A 17,500-nucleotide genomic window follows, 5' to 3' on the forward strand; every position below is an offset into this window, starting at 1 on the left:
GTTAAAACATAGGCTCTGGAGTAAACAAACCAGTTAAACAAACAAGACAAACTGTATATTAATGAGTTGACCTTGAACTTGACCTTCAAAACTGGTTGAGAGCTTACTGTAAGAGCTGAACCAGTAGTGAGGGGTTGCCATGACAAGTGCACCAGTTCCTGAGAGACTGAGGACACACACACACACACACGCACACACACACAGACACAGACACAGACACAGACACACACACACACACACACACACACACACACACACACACACACACACCATGGACAGGGAAAATAAGTTGTGTGCACTGTAGACTACACTATGCTACACCATTTTTTCCGTCGAGATGTTAACCGTCACACTGACCAGTGGCTGAACATGTGATGAACTCTTGCTACTTTCCTCAAGCAACACGTGTGTTTCAATAATGATGTCAAAGACAACAAACACGTCTGACTGGACATGATGACATGGAAATGAGTCACTAAACTCCCTCCTTACTGGCCTGGTGAGTGAAGGTCGTGCCCATAGGATTCCAAAGGGACCTTTTGCATGTGATGCCTTCCACGTTGTGTAAAAATGCTGATAACGAAATTGACAAATCTTACATAATGATCCGTTTAGGACAATAGACATCTCATGTAAATAGTGAAAGACACACATGCAGTGCATACCATCAACAATATTGAAAGTTGAATGACTTTATTTTTCGTATGTGTATGTATACACATACTGACTCTCATCAGACCCTCGTTTATTTCCACTCAGCTTCATGAGCTCAGATAAGGGTCTGGAGGACCTTCAGATTCACCCTGCTCCCAAACCAAAACGCAGTAGAACCAATCAGGGTCGCAGGATGTTCAGAAATGTGACCTAGTCAAAATTTAAACGCAGTGGAGAAGGGAAAGATAAGTGAAGCCCCACAGTTGTTTCAGACAGCAATGGCCGCTCTAATGGACCCACTCGTTGACATTGATTCTGTCATTTCAAATGGATTTTTTGTATTGATGAGTAGTTAAAGTAGCACCTCATTAAAGGTGTCAGCCAAGTGTTTCTCTAAGTACGTGCAAGCAGGTTTTTCAAAAACAAACGAACAAAACAAAAACGTGTCTTCTCAGACCTACACCTTTGGCATAGCTCCAGATGAATCTTCATGGAGCAGGGCCGAACCCATTCTTCTGGCCAGAGTCAGGTTATGACACATCAACCAGTCCTCCCAAATCCTGTGAACTAGAGCCTACATGCCATGTCCTCTCCTGGCCTGGTCCCAGGAAACACGCTGTCGCCCAAACAATGCTCTAAGACTAAAACAAACAAACACACACAAACACAAGCAGTCAGGGGCGCTTATTAGCCATGACGGGAGTGCTAACGCACAAGCAGAGCTCTGGAGCAGACGGACGATGGCAGGTTGAGTCATCAGATCTTCTCATCCTCTTACGTGACTGAGGAAGGTGTCTTGTCACTCTTTCCCTGCGGTGCTGTGTGCGCCACCACTATGCTTTTTTAACAAGTCACCTTGTCACCAAGTCACCTTGTATTCTATGTGCAATATTGACAATTACTTTTGGTCATAAATTCATTACCTCTCCACACTGCCTTGCATGTCCCCCTTCGCCAGTCATGTCCCTTACGAAAATCGACCATGGTATACCATGATTTCATGTTTTTTTTTTTAAGCATGGTTCGGCATGACTTTTGGTTTGACTAGGTTTAGCAATAAAATTAACCATGGTTTTACTCTGAAAACTAACCATGGTTTTACCACGGTTTCGCTAGGGGCGTCTAGATTTCTAGGCTAATTAAATTACACTTAGTTGCCGCTTCTTTTATCCAACGCACATATTGGTGGCAGTCCTTGGAGCAATGTGCGGTTTGGTGCCTTGCTCAAGGGCACTTCAGTCATGGATGGAGGTGTAGGGAGAGGTGGGCCTAAGGGTTGGATTCAAATCTGCAACTCTGTGATCTTCAGTCCAACTCCCTAACCACCACGGCTGCAAACAAGTTTTCATGTTTTTTTGGGTGACCATGCAACCCACAATTAACCATGTTTTTTTGAGCATGGTTTGGGACTATGGTCAAACCATTGACACAAACCATGCTGAAAAAAACATGAAAACCATGAATAACCATGATCAGCCATGATGGTTTGTCAGGAACCACGGTTTTCATCGTTACCAAAAAAACATGGATAAGCCATAGTGATGCTATGGATGGTTCAGAGTACTTAGAGAGACCATGGTTACTACAGTAAAACCATGGTTACTACAGTAAAACCATGGATGATTTTTGTAAGGGGTTCTAAACAAAAATAGTAGGCCTACTGGTACTGTTTAAGGGTAAATTGTTTAGTTAGTCTTTCTTCCATGCATTTTTTTCACACACAAATGCTATTGCAAGTCATTGCAAGCTAAAACTGTCAAGTCATGTCAAGTCTCGAGTCAATAGCGTGCAAGTCGAGTCAAGTCACAACTCATTCCTAATATTGTCAAGTCGAGTCTCAAGTGACTCAAGTCAGTCCAAGTCACAAGTCACAAGTCCACATCTCTGCAATGTATCTCTCTTGCTTACTACTCATGTACATTAGAGCAGTAGAGTAGACATGCTTTATTAATCTTGAGGAAGATGAAGTCCAGCAGCATGCTCAATTTACAACTCGCATTGCAGAAATGTTCATCTACATATACAGTACACACTGGACATCCTGTAATGTCACCATATACACACACTACACATTTACACATACTTACATACCCGCACACTTACATTCACTGACAAGGTAGGTACACAAAGTCATTACCTAATATTTACTGCAGACACATGTTCATATGATGCACAGCTTAAACATTATGAACAGAAAAGTAAGCACGTTACGCAAATAATATACAAACTGTTACAGACTGGTTGGTTTTTCATCTGTCTCTTGTCTTGCTCTTCTTGCAAGGAGCATCTTTCGGCTGCATTTTGTTCTGTGTACTGTGGAGTGCTGTCACAATATCATTGGGAGTTTTCCAGTGGTGTCTTTCACCTCACTTTCCCTTGGCCAAAAGAAATCACAGACTGGTATTGGGACTATTATCCAGCATGGAGTTGGCTCTAGTAGTCCATTCCTTCTTCTCCTTAAATCTCTCTTTTTCATTACATTACAATACATTATACTGAGCTGATGTGTTTATTGAAACTGTAGTTGTTCAGGTGGAGGGTAATAAATAGTCAGTCCCTGGAGCACTGTGGGGTTAGGAGTTTTGCAGAGGCATCTTTTCATGGGCAGTCTCTACATTGGAAAGGTTCAGGACAGGAGTGGCCTTGGGTTATAAATGACATGTTGGTGATGGGATCCTGGTGTGTGTGTGTGTGTGTGTGTGTGTGTGTGTGTGTGTGTGTGTGTGTGTGTGTGTGTGTGTGTGTGTGTGTGTGTGTGTGTGTGTGTGTGTGTGTGTGTGTGTGTGTGTGTGTGTGTGTGTGTGTGTGTGTGTGTGTGTGTGTGTGTGTGTTTGCATGGGTGTGTGTCTGTGTGTGTACATGCCAAAGTGCAAACCAAACGTGATTTATGCATGTTGATTTTGGTCATTCATAGTTTTACATGGCACTGGCAGTGAAAAACACATTGAAACCATAACGATATCAGTTGAGAAAAAGTCACAAGTGAAAAAGTCACTATCTTGCCGTATTTACCAGGAAGTGTATTTGACATGGGGTATAAGTAGAGTCAAACGGTTACCCTTTCAAAGAAAAAATCTTAACTCTATATATGACCAGGAGGAACATATGACATGTACTTTCATATAAGGTGAGGCAAATCCCTCCCCAAGCACATTGTCTAGTATCTGTTTATGATTGACAGACCCGCATGAACCTTTAGCCCCGAGCCACACCACATTAGCTGCAAAACAAACAGGCAATACAGTCAGGTGAAAAGAATGACTTGTTGTCATTTGACATGTTAACATTTAGCACTGGGCAGAGGGCAACGGTGTCTACACCTCTTAAATAAGACAGGACCTCTTTTTAAACTTGGTCAACTCTGTCCTTAAAGTGATACTATCCCATTTTTGGAAATAAGCTCATTTTACACCTCCCCTTGAGTTAAATGGTTCAGCTTTCCCTTTTTCCTGTACTTCCTGCGGTTCTCTGAGTATGACGGTGCAAATTTTACCTCTAAGCTAGCAGTTAACATTGAGTCCTATGAGACCATAGGACTCAATGTTAAATGCTAGCATAGAGGTAAAATGTGCACTGCCATACTTAGAGAACAGTTGAAAGTAGAGTAGAAATCTAAAACTCAACCATTTTACTCAAGGAGAGGTGTAGAATAAGCTTATTTCCAAAAATGGGACAGTATCACTTTAAGCCAATGCCAAGAGACACATTGCTGCCTTAAAACTCTATGGACGGAAATGCATCTTAGAGCCTGCTAACATGTATGCTGATATTTTTTTGTAATCACATCCATTTGAACCCTCTTTTAGCTCCCTAAAATGGACTTTAAAAATATTTGATTTCTAAAAACGCACCTGTCACAGCTGCGCCTGGTTTTTGTTTGTTTTGTTTTTTAATCCACATCATGCCGTGTTTATGTGTAAACAGAGATAAAAGAAAAAGGCCTAAAGGGTAATATGATTAAAGCCAAATCCATTTAACACAGACAGGGGCTCCATCCGAACTCCGAAATATTTTCTGACCAATGTGGTTTACCATGTAAGGGATGTAGCAATGCATTTCACACCTAATACATAGTAAACATGTGAACACCTTGACCACAGCCAGGAGGTACGTAGCGCAGGTACTTGGCCTACTGTAAGAGATACTTGTTAAGTGTTGCATCATGGGTAAACCGTTTATTGTCAGGTTTTGAGGCATAAGGCCACCATTACATCATTATCATTGCCATTTTGTAAGTATCTTGGGGCTTTTGGGGCTTTATTATGATAGGATGACTAAAGATGTGGAGAGGAAGTGTCTGGGGGAGAGAGATGGGGTAGGGCTGGGAAATGACCTCGTGCTGGGTCCCCAACGTAACAGTATGGTGCCTTTGCAGTGTGCATGGCACTACCCATAAAATGCTTACGGACATTTAAAGCAAGTGCTTCAGGAATAACCATTTTGTCCATCATTGTGAATTCAAGGCTTAAGAGCTCTGTTGAATGCTTGTCCTATTTATTTTATAAAAGATGATTTAATATAATGCCTTATGTATTCCAATGATGTTATTCTTAAGCTTGTATTTCGTTTATCTCTTCTTTTGAGAGATTATGGTAGGATTGCAGCCTGTCCATTCCATGCACCATTGGTGCGAGTGGCCGTGGCTAGCTATGATGTGGGCTCAGCTCCCGTGCCTGTGGCCCGCCCCAGTCAGTCTTTTGAGAGTCTGGAAGAACAGGTTGATCTGGGTCCAGAGATCACACACTCCTCTTGCCTCCTCCTCCCTCCACACCACACCACACCTGTCCTTTTCCTCCCCTCTTCTCTCTTTTCCATTAGGCCCATTTGTTATTTTAACACTCCCTTTCACTCTTCAAACAAGCCCAATATATTTTCACACCTACTCGTTTTTAATCCTTTTTCCTTTTTTCCAGGCCTTTGCCTTTCTCCCAGGTGAGCGAGAGTGTGTGCTGTTTGCTCTCTGTGCTGGGTAGGGCTGGTCTGCTCTAAACTGACTGTGTGGCCCTCTGCACATGGCCTGTCCTCTAGTGTCACATTTCACACAGGTGGCAATGGAATGGTGATAATGGAATGGAATAGAATAGAATACCTTTTGCTGTCACTAGTCACATGTGCAATTTACACTATACAGTACATATTCACAATGAGACTGTACCTTCATTTGTCAGTGCAGTAAAGCTCAGTAGATTGACAGTGCAGACAGTTCAGTTTGGTATATACAACACAGTATAGAAGAAAATAATAAATAAGTGGGAGCTTCACTATGGTACGGCGGAGTTGTTGTTCATTCCCTACAGTATTACATAATGTGACTCAATGATGTACACAGAAGTGATACATGAACTCTATAGCAAAGGATTGATTCAGCTCGAACATGATTTAGGAAAATTTGTTTTAGTTAAGAAAAACTTACTTGGTGTTGCTTTCCACAGCATCTACGGTACCCACCTTTTTAATTTGGCAATGGTTCTTAAAGTGATACTATGCCATTTCTGGAATAAGCTCACACCTCCCCTTGCGTTAAATGGTTGAGTTTTACCTTTCTCTTGTACTTCCCGCTGATCTCTGAGTCTGGCAGTGCAAATTTGACCTCCAAGCCAGTATATGTCATTGAATCTTATGGGTCCAGCAAGCAGTTTGTTGGACTCGTAAGATTCAGTGATAATTGCTTGCTTAGCTTGTCACTAGAAGTAGCATCACCAGACCAAGAGAATGGCTGAAAGAATGAAAGAAAGGTCAAACTAAATCATTTCACTGAAGGAGAGATGTAAAATGAGCTTATTCCCAAAATTGCACAGTGTTGCTTTAAGGCAGTGGTTCTCAACCTTTTTTGAACAAATGCCCCCTAGACCTCATCCTAAGCCTCCCAACGCCCCCTTGACCTGTTCGTAAGCATGATAACGCCCCCTTACTATTAAAAAATTAAATGGACTAATGCCCCCCAATGGCAACTAAGCACGCCCCCTCTCAACGCCCTCCTAGAGCTCCCCAACGCCCCCTGGGGGGCTGTACCGCCCCCGGTGAGAAACACTACTTTAATGACATGCCTTATTTTATAGTAGACTACAAATCTTTGGCACCTTTTTACTTAACCTGCCCATCATATGTGGTTAATCCAGATTCATAAGCACCCAGGATATGAGTAAAGCACGGGGAATGCTAAACCCTGCTGTATTAATAACCATTGCATTCAGTAGGCGAGCAGCGTGTGGGCACTTACACATACACATACTTACAGTATATCACGAAAGTGAATACACCCCTCACAGTTTTGCAGATTTTTGAGTATATCTTTTCATAGGAAAGCATTACAGAAATGTAACTTTGACACAATGATTAGTGACCTTTTAACAACATATTTAACCGCTTAAATTTCTTGTTCACTCAGAAAAAAACAAAATACAGCCATTAATGTTTGAACATGTACTCACAAAAGTGAGTACCCCCCTGATTAAAATCCGGTAGAGAAGGGGCTATGTTGGCTCGAATCGTCTCGAAATGAAACGAAATGAAAAGGGATGACAAGGGAGGTCATCAGTGTGCGTTTCAACCTTTCTTTGCATTGAACTTTTACATTTTGAGTCTGCTTCTGGCTTAAATAGATTGGTGTGAGATTTGAATGCAATCCTATGGAGAATATCATGATCTGCTTCAGTAGTCACAGTGCATGTTGACATGTATATTTCTTTTAGGTGTAATTCAGATTGCCAATGTTGACAGCATTCATGCATCCCCAAACCATGTCAGTCCCACTACCATGCTTGGCTTATGAGAGGATACACCTTTTTTGTACAACTCACTTGTTTACCACCACACATGCTTGACACCATCTAAAGCAAATTTGTTTATCTTGGTCTCTTCAGATCACACAACATGGTTCCAGTGATCCATATCCTTGGTCTGTTCATCTCTCTTGAGACCAAGATAAACAAATTTGCTTTAGATGGTGTCAAGCATGTGTGGTGGTAAACAAGTGAGTTGTACAAAAAAGGTGCATCCTCTCATAAGCCAAGCATGGTAGTGGGACTGACATAGTTTGGGGATGCATGAATGCTGTCAACATTGGCAATCTGAAATACACCTAAAAGAAACATACATGTCAACATGCACTGTGACTACTGAAGCAGATCATGATATTCTCCATAGGATTGCATTCAAATCTCACACCAATCTATTTAAGCCAGATGCAGACTCAAAATGTAAAAGTTCAATGCAAAGAAAGGTTGAAACCCACACTGATGACCTCCCTTGTCATCCCTTTTCATTTTGTTTCATTTCGAGACGATTCGAGCCAACATAGCCCCTTCTCTACCGGATTTTAATCTGGGGTGTACTCACTTTTGTGAGTACATGTTCAAACATTAATGGCTGTATTTTGTTTTTTTCTGAGTGAACAAGAAATTTAAGCGGTTAAATATGTTGTTAAAAGGTCACTAATCATTGTGTCAAAGTTACATTTCTGTAATGCTTTCCTATGAAAAGATATACTCAAACATCTGCAAAACTGTGAGGGGTGTATTCACTTTCGTGATATACTGTATTCACCGGTTGGCTAACCGGCATTCTTCACTGCAGGGAGCCTGAGAAGACTTCCTGTACAGCGAATATTGAAGAAAGTTGCTTGGTGGTCACTGGTCACGGTCAGCCTTGTAGCTAGTGGCACACAACATAAGCTTACATACGGACTGTTGTGTTGTGGACTTAGTTGAATCAACTGTAAGAGAGAAGACAATTCACGGAGTTGAATGGATTTTGCAACAGCAAAATTGTGAGCGATGCTGTCAATAGCAGACATATTGTCAGAGAGGTACGTCCAAACATATTGTCAGAGCGGTCTCCCCACATCATTCTAAACAAAGCATTGACTCTGCTAATTCTAAATACAAGCGGATTCCAAAAAAGTTGGGACACTTTGTATTTTGTGAATAAAATCAAAATGCTGGCATTTTTAAAGCAGCTAATATGTTAATAAGGTAGAGCATTATGTACAGACAACATATCAGTTGTTAAAGTTGAGCAGAATTATTGTTTTGAGGTAATTATGTGATCATTTAAAATTTGGCCCATGCAACAAATCTCAAAAAAGTTGGGACAGGGCCAAAACATGTTGTAATAGTTGGATAATTCTAAAAATTACACAAGGAAGAATATTTTAAAAGGAACTATATTGACTGCCAACATGAATGCACAAATAAAATACCATCACATAAAGGCTATGTCATTCAGCGGCGAAGATTTTGAGGGACTAATTACTTATCTATTACACAGAAAGATTGAATTATCAAAATTGCAGGCATATAAGGCTTACTTCCGTAATATAGAGTTCTGTGTAATCATTGCACGAGTTATGAGATCATGACATACTCGTGGTCAATAAGCAAACTATGACACTCCAGCAATGACAGCTCTCGAAAAAATTACCATAAACACAACACTTGATTAATGCACATGATGCAGACATTAAACAGTGTCGTGTGCGGAAAAGCTCATTCTATGGACCTAGGAGAAATGTGAAACTGTTTTCTGATTACAGAATGGTAAATATTTAATCCATTTTGAAAATTATGGAGTCATGCACCCTCCAGGTTATATAGAAAATGAATACTTCAGCTTGATTTAGTGGTCAGTCTGAAAGACAGCATATATGATGGTAAGGGGGTGCGGAGGTGACTTGGTTAGGGTCTTCTTACTCATGTAGAGAATTAAAATGAATGCTGAATGATACATACAGACTTTAAACAGCAAACATAGCTACCAAGGCATTATTTTGGAGCACCGCTTTTAGATATTGCCCCATAAAGGTGGCAAATTTCAATCTCTACTATGTTCCAACAGTGTGATCCATCATTAGAGTAAACAGGTCACAAAATTGTTTTCTTGCAGTCAGGATATGCCACATATTAAGCATAACAAAAAGGTAAACAAGTTGAAGAACACACCTATCAGTTGAGCTGCTGAAATCATGTCTCGCACATCAAAATATCTAATTTTTCAATAAAATTATGCCATCAGTCAAAGTATCTAACTGTTCAGTCTCATCCCTTGTGTTGTGTTTAGTCTTATCCAATATAAAAAGCATTTTATTGGCCCTGTCCCAACTTTTTTGGGATCTGTTGCAAGGGTGAAATTTTAAATGATCACATAATTACCTCAAAACAATAATTCTGCTTGACTTTAACAACTGATATGTTGTCAGTGCATAATGTTCTACCTTGTTAACATATTGAATGTTTTGAAAATGCCAGCATTTTGATTTTATTCACAAATTACAAAGTGTCCCAACTTTTTTGGAATCCGCTTTGTAGCAGAATTTTGAGACCGGTAGGTGATTAGTGAAATAGTGAGATCACCGCTGTTCAAAAGCCCAGGCTGAAAAAAATCCATGGCCAGACTTCCACTTTCTGAATGAATCCAGTCTTCCTCTGATGTGCTGTCCAGTATGTTTAGTTCTCTAAGACCTCAGATATCCAGTCCAGCTATTTATGTTTCATCCTCTGCCTCTAACACCCCCAGATACTCTAGCTTGTCCTTGGGAGGACCCCCCTTCCCTTCCTGAATTACTGTAAATGTGTGTGCAACACACACACACACACACACACACACACACACACACACACACACACACACACACACACACACACACACACACACACACACACACACACACACACACACACACACACACACACACACAAGCACCCATCTGCCTGGCAATATAAACATGCCATGGCCAAGTCCTTCCCTACAGCTGCTAGGTAGAAGCGCTATCTAGTGTCCTTCAATTCACAATTACTCCCACTCTCTTCATCTTCATTACACACACACACTCGCACACACACACACACACACGCACGCACGCACGCGCGCGCGCACACACACACACACACACACACACACACACACACACACACACACACACACACACACACACACACACACACACAGACTTTCACTCACTCACTCACATTTACACTCACACACTCACATTTACACACACACGGGCACGGGAGGATAGTGGTGGGAGTGTGAGACCGGAGACATAGCTGCAGCAGTTGGCTGTTGGGAGCCTGTTGATGGCATGACGGCACGGCCGAGCATCTTGGCACACACAAAGGGCAATTCAACAGGGGGAGTCCATTATCAGTTGGCTAGGAGGTCATCTCTCTCTCTCTCTCTCTCTCTCTCTCTCTCTCTCTCTCTCTCTCTCTCTCTCTCTCTCTCTCTCTCTCTCTCTCTCTCTCTCTCTCTCTCTCCCCATCCATCTCTCCGTTTCCCTCCCTAAGTCTCTGTTCTACCCATCCCTTGTCTTTGATCTCTTTGGCATTCCCACTGTGCTATGGATGAAACGGCGGTGGTGCGGAGGGCAAGCAAGCCGATTTGGGGAGACACAAAGGGCTCAGTTGTCCCGGGCCCAGGGAGAAAGGGAGGCCCAGAATTTGGTCCCCATCACTTTTATGTGTTGATTAAGGAGAGGGGTGGCTTTCAGATGGTTTTGTCCGGGGCCCAGACATAGTTGTGAGTGGGCCCGGGCTGTGGATGGGAAGGTGGTGCTGTGTCTGTGTGTGGATGGGAAGGTGGTGCTGTGTCTGTGTCTGTGTGTGGATGGATGTTATAGGGGAGTAACTAGTGCGAGCTGGCCCTGTCCCCCCCACACATTCCTGGGCACGGGCTCTGTCCTCTCCCCTAAGCTGTGCGGATCACTCCAAACATACTGGGCTCTCGCAGAAGGACATACAAACAGACACACACACACACCCTCTGACATACTTTGAGTGTCTGTGTCTGTGTCTGTGTCTGTGTATTTTGCTGACCTGTAACCCATGCCTGTGTTTTTGTGCATGTGTGTGTGTGTGCGTGTGCGTGTGCGTGTGTGTCCTTACAGGGCCGTGTGGAGGTGGAAGCAGGGAACGAGAACATGAAGTTTGAGACGGGGCCCTTCTCCTTCTACGGCGTCATGGCTTTGGGTGAGTCCGTCGGCCATATTGGATGCGAACACACGCGTATCCCCCGGCAACATGCATCACTTTGGCAACCGTACAGTGCAGCGCAGGCCAAACATTAGCCAGACCTCCCTCATAGTGACCCTTTTTTCCTCAATGTGAGTACAGCATAATTCCCAAAGTAGCGTCTGAGTAATATGGTGGCTAACGTCACTAGTGTCCTGCGAGCTACTTCCTACCACGTGGACTTGGTAGTCAGTGGAACGGAATGATAGGACAGTTTTGGGTTAAAAAACACATCACTGACTCATCAGGTCAGTGAGACGGAATGGCCGGACTGATGATGTGTGTAATATGCATCATGGGACACTTATGTGCACTACCCCCACCTCTCTCTCTCTCTCTCTCTCTCTCTCTCTCTCTCTCCCTCTCTCTCTCTCTCCTTGTTATGACTGTAGCCACAGGAATCTCAGAGGGGTTAATATATTAGTTACATATAAACTCTGTTATGACATTACTGTTTACTCACTGCAGTGCAGCATACCGCTACAGTTCTGCACTAGCTGTCTCACTGCTGCCACCTGGCGGTTCAAGAATAATATGGCCACTCAACTGCTTTCCTCTCCAAGTCACTTACCAACAACAAAAAACAAAAACATTTAATCCTCAAAGGGTTGTGTAGCAAAGATTAAGACGGGGAAATGTACTTATTTAATAATGACTCCATCGAGTTATTTTCCATCGTGTGTGAATCTGTGAAAGGGAAACCTGCTCTAGTTTATTAGTGAGCATTCTCACAGTGAAGGAACAGAGCAGTTAAGATGTCCTATAATGAAAGACATTGTGATTTTTTTCCTTCTTTAACATTTTCAGACAGCCATTTATTGCTTTTCTATTTTGTTTTCACCCTCTTTTTTTCTCCCTTACGCCAATGAAGGATGCTCTCTGTCCATCGGAGATTGTTGTTGTCAAATGTTGCTTTGTTGCCTTGCTTCTCTGCTTCTGTCTCTGAATGTTCTCTCTCTTAGTTTGTTTTCTTCCGTTTCTGTCTTTCTCTCTCTGTCTGTCTCTCTGTACACATTTTTCTCTTCTTTTTCCTGTCTTTGCCTCTCTTCTCTCGCTCGACCGCTCTGTCGCTTGTTCACTTGCCCTCTCAGGTGACCAGCCACCACCTTCAGGTTCAGGTACCAAATGACAAAGACTGTAGTAGTCTTCTCCCCCCCCCCAGACCTCCACTTCTCCCCCACCAAAGACATAATGCATTATGTCCATGGTCCCCCACTCCCCCATCCCCACCTAACTCACCAAAATTACCCAGCACTGCACACACTGCTGATGTACTGTGTGCCTATGCACCAGCAGTTACCTAGTGAATTGTTTTTTTTTTCTCTATTATTATTTCTTGTGAACGACCTGGTTTCATTTTAGTGGGAATCAGAAGGTACAGTATGTGTATTTCTCTCAGGAGAAATGCCTGGTTCCTACATCAGATTAACAACTAAAGAAGTCTGTCAGAAGAACTAAACAGACAAAACGTCTCTAGATCTACAAAAAAAAACAAGTCCAGTCGCCAACAATTAAACTCTTCTAACTGAGATGACCTGGATGAATGAGAATCTGTAACAGATCATTTTGTATTTAATAGCATGATCGTTCCCACAAGTCTGCCCAAAGATCGCGATAGCCTTTTGAAGGAGCACGCTGTTGTGCAAGTGCAGTCATTCGAACCAGACTACATTGGACTTGTACAGCGCCTTAGCTGATCTGTGGGCAGTGACACACACACACACACATAGACATAACTGACCTGTTCTCCTGCTGACTCCATCTTAACTCTACTCTACCCTCTGGATCTGTTGGATTCTGTGTCTGTCTGTGTATCTGTTCATCACTATGCTTGTTGTGTACAACGTCGTAATTCTGTGTCTGTCTGTTGGTCACTTGCTGTTTCTGTCTGGTTTCCATGGAGCGTCTGTTGTGTTCCTTACTCTGTCCCTCATGATGTTCTTTCTCTCTCTCTGTTTCTCTCTGTTTCTCTCTAACTCTTTCTCTTTCTCTTTCTCTTTCTCTTTCTCTTTCTCTCTCTCTGTCTCTCTCTGTCTCTCTGTCTCTGTCTCTGTCTCTGTCTCTCTCTCTCTCTCTCTCTCTCTCTCTCTCTCTCTCTCTCTCTCTCTCTCTCTCTCTCTCTCTCTCTCTCTCTCTCTCTCTCTGTATATGTCCTTCCTCATATAATGTCCTCTGTCTGTTTTATGGATGTGCTCCCTTCTCCCCTCCCTCTTTTTCCCTCCTTCTCTCACTGTCTCAGTGGTGCCCCCTCGTCCTCGTTTTCTGTCTAGGGGCACTCTGTTCTGTTGGTTGCCAGGTAATATTCGGCATGTTCTGGGGTTCTAAGTTCTAACCATGAGCATTGCTGGGGATTGGGGATGGGGATGGGGGGCCTAAGAGGTGGGGTAGGTAGAAGCAACAGAAAGCGAGCGAAGGACAAACTGGGCTGAGAAAGTAGGAAGTTCTGCCATGTAGTGTATCCATAGGTTTCCCGTTTACAAACATTCCTGTCTGTGTGCGCAGCTAGGGGTCCCTCTGCAACCTCTGGTTGTTTGGAAACGGCTGTCACTCATAAAATGCGTTCACGTGGTTGGCTGCTTAGCATCTTGTCCCTTCTCGAATATTTGTAAACGGGAAACCTATCTATACTTCCTGCCTGTGTTCTCTACGCAGGGGACTTGACTTAGTAGCCCATCTACCTGCCTAAAGATCGCCGCACACAGTTTCAACAACCTTTCAAATTCGATATGTAGCAAACACAACATAGCATAGAAGCCTGTTGACTTTTATTGAATGGCTGTGACAAAATGGACGTAAAACGTTATCAACAGGTGGTGGTGGCAGAGTTCACCGACAATGTGTGGGGTCGTATCGAATGTTTGTTGGAATTCAGGTGTGGAGGGATCATGATCAACTGTGTCAGTGCATTTGGCTGGAACAAATATGAGGCAGGACTTGTTACTTTCTGAACCTGCGATGTCCGCTGTTGGGTCTAGGATGGGTAGAGTGGGGTGTAGGGGGCAGGCCGGGTAGCTTTAACAGTAGAGGCAGCCAGCTTCGGCAGCGCTAGTAGTCCACCTCAGCTTTGACTTCATTGGCCACCCGAATGGAGCCCTGTTTTCAGCCAGCCAATGAGAATTTGTGCAAAATACCATGGTCCAATCCGGACGGAGAATAGCTATAGGGTTTGATGAAACTACAGCAGCTGTGTGAAGTTAGAGATACTTAACTGGAGGAAGGAAGGAAATTCATACATTATATAAGCAGTATTGCTTGATTGCAATTTAATGTACCTTAATTGGTCTAGACAAGAATCTCTGTGACAATAGCCATGGGAAGACATTGCCTTTGAGTTCTTCAAGGGGCCCACAGTAGGGTTCACCTCTCGATGATGGCCTTAATACAGTACCGCTACCAGCCAGAAGGTGGCCCACTTCCCCTATCTTTTCAGAACACAGCCAGCTCTCACTGAAGAACAGAGCATGTCGTAATCACACTGGCCACTTAAAAAGCATGTGTAAACTGCATGGCTTGATCTTGTTTCATCATTGAAACTGCAACTCAATTATCATCCTTTTCCACCCTATACCCAACCACAATGGATTTGAAATAAAACAAACAAGCTGTGCATTAACTGTAGACTCTCAGCGTTAATGTGAGGGTGTTAAAATCCATATCGCATAAACAGGAATGAAATAGCAACATTTTTTTTGTGTATGTTGCCCACTTTTCAAGGGATCAAAAGTAATTTGACAGTAGGCTGCTCCGCTATTCTCCAGTCAGGTGTTTGTTATTCCTTTACTACACCATCACCAAGATGCCAACAAAAGGTCTTAGAGTTCATTGTAAGTGTTTCATTTGCATTTCCATATATTTCTACGGAATCTCCATGAGATCCAAATTCCACTCGTCACCATCAGTGATGCAAGCCATCATAAGGTTGAAAAAAAATCAAAGCAAACCCATTTGAGAGATGGGGAAACATTGAATGTGATTAATTTAAGAGTTCAGAATATAAGAAAAAAGCAATACCAGAGCAACACCAAATTACCTGGCAGACATGGAAAACAAATGCTCTGGATGGCAGACAGCATTATGTATCTGGTGAACAAAAACCCATCTTCCAACACTTGGCCAGATTTAGAACAGTGTCCAGGAGGACGATGGATAGATGTCCAAGGCAGCAATCAAGACTATGATCAAGAATATTCAGGAACACTTCACCATAGGAAATACAGAGGGTACACTTAAAGATGTAAACAATTGTTTGCATCAGAAATAGCAATACTAGATTCGGCTTTGCCAAACAATGTCTAAAAAATACTTTATAGGTCTTGAACTACATCCTATGGACAGAGGAGACAAATATCAACTTTTACAAGAGTAATGGTAAGAAACTACTTCAGAGAAGGAAAGGAACTGCTCATGATTCAAAGCATACCACCCAATCAGTGAATCATGGTGGGGGCAATGTCATGGTTTGGGCATGCATATCTGTCAATACGATTTCCCCCTTGTATTTATTAATGATAATGACTACTGACAAAAGCCGCAGGATGAATTCTGAAGATTTTCAGGCTATATTATCATGACAAACCTAATGGTTCTGAACTCATTGGACAATGCTTCACAGTGCAGATGGACAATGACCCAAAGCTTCATGTGAAAGCCACTAAGCCATTTCTACCCCAAAAAAGTGGAATACTATCCAATGGCCCAGTCAATCACCTCACCTGAGTACGATTGAGCAAGCATTTCACTTGCTGGAGGCAAAATTGGAGGGAAAATACCCTAAGAATAAGCAGGAACTGAAGACTGTTGCAATAGAGAGCTCATCATAGCACCCCCAGGGATAAAACCCAGTATCTATTGATGTCTATGGATTGCAGATCCAGGCTGTAACTGACTGGAAAGTTTTTGCAACCACATATTAAAAATTGAAAGTTTGATGTATAAATGCTAGACTTTCCAATTACTTTTGGTCCCTTAAAAATTGGGGGGCACTGATAGAAATTGTCGTAATTCATTCACAGTTCACCCGATTTGGACGCAGACACCCCCATATTAAAGCTGAAAGTTTGCTCTTATTGTACATCTTGTTTGTTTTATTTAAAATCTATTGGGATGGTGTACAGCACCAAAAATATGAAAATTATGCAGATGTCCCAATATTTATGGCCCTAACTGTATTTGCGTATATGACTGAGGAGGAGCATGAAAAGTAGCTCCACTGAATTGAAACAATACAGTCATTACAAAGCACACATACACATACTGAATGAAATTGTGTATGACTTGAGAAAATACCACATTAGATGACTTTGATAGATGGCTTTTTAAACTCTTCAAATCTTGTCTCCCTCCTACTCAGTGTTTATAGTGCTGCTCGTTGGGGGGCAGAGATTACCTCGAGGACATTTTAGTGCTTGTAAACATACTTCTCAAGAAAGATGCCACACCTTGCATATTCTAGTGTTTTTTTTTATTGCACAAACATGATTCGGCCTGCTCCAAGCTGAAAAATGGCTTGAAAACAAAAACATAATCTGCACCCAGACCCTCCGGTGTATCAGTAGGGGTGTGGTGTAGTAGTGCAAGTGTAGACGGCTAGACATGAGACAGTCATCTGGCTGGATAGGGGCTCTTCACTGAGGTGGCAGTAACACTATGCGGGCTATGCAGTACAGTGCTGTTAACCAATCATAGGAAGGAGGCTCCCATACAACACTTAATAGCTGTAGCATGGGGACTCCAGTCTTGTACAGCCGTGGTTCTCAACCAGGGGTATGTGAAGGGGGTACAAGGTTACACGAGCACAGTGCAAGGGGGTACGTGGAGAAATGTAATCATAACAAATGTAT

The 17,500-nt window shown here is 42.6% G+C and overlaps 1 protein-coding gene across 1 annotated transcript in view; it reads left to right on the forward strand.

Annotated features, from left to right (window-relative positions):
- LOC134446306 (metal transporter CNNM4) overlaps positions 1–17,500 on the forward strand; it is a 53,859-nt gene that overhangs the window by 29,249 nt on the left and 7,110 nt on the right. Inside the window, exon 5 of the mRNA XM_063195654.1 lies at positions 11,537–11,618. Within this exon, the coding sequence (XP_063051724.1) occupies positions 11,537–11,618 (82 nt within the window). The remainder of the gene's footprint in view (positions 1–11,536; positions 11,619–17,500) is intronic.

This window comes from Engraulis encrasicolus, chromosome 3 (assembly GCF_034702125.1).
Source record: "Engraulis encrasicolus isolate BLACKSEA-1 chromosome 3, IST_EnEncr_1.0, whole genome shotgun sequence".
Taxonomy (NCBI): Eukaryota; Metazoa; Chordata; class Actinopteri; order Clupeiformes; family Engraulidae; genus Engraulis; species Engraulis encrasicolus.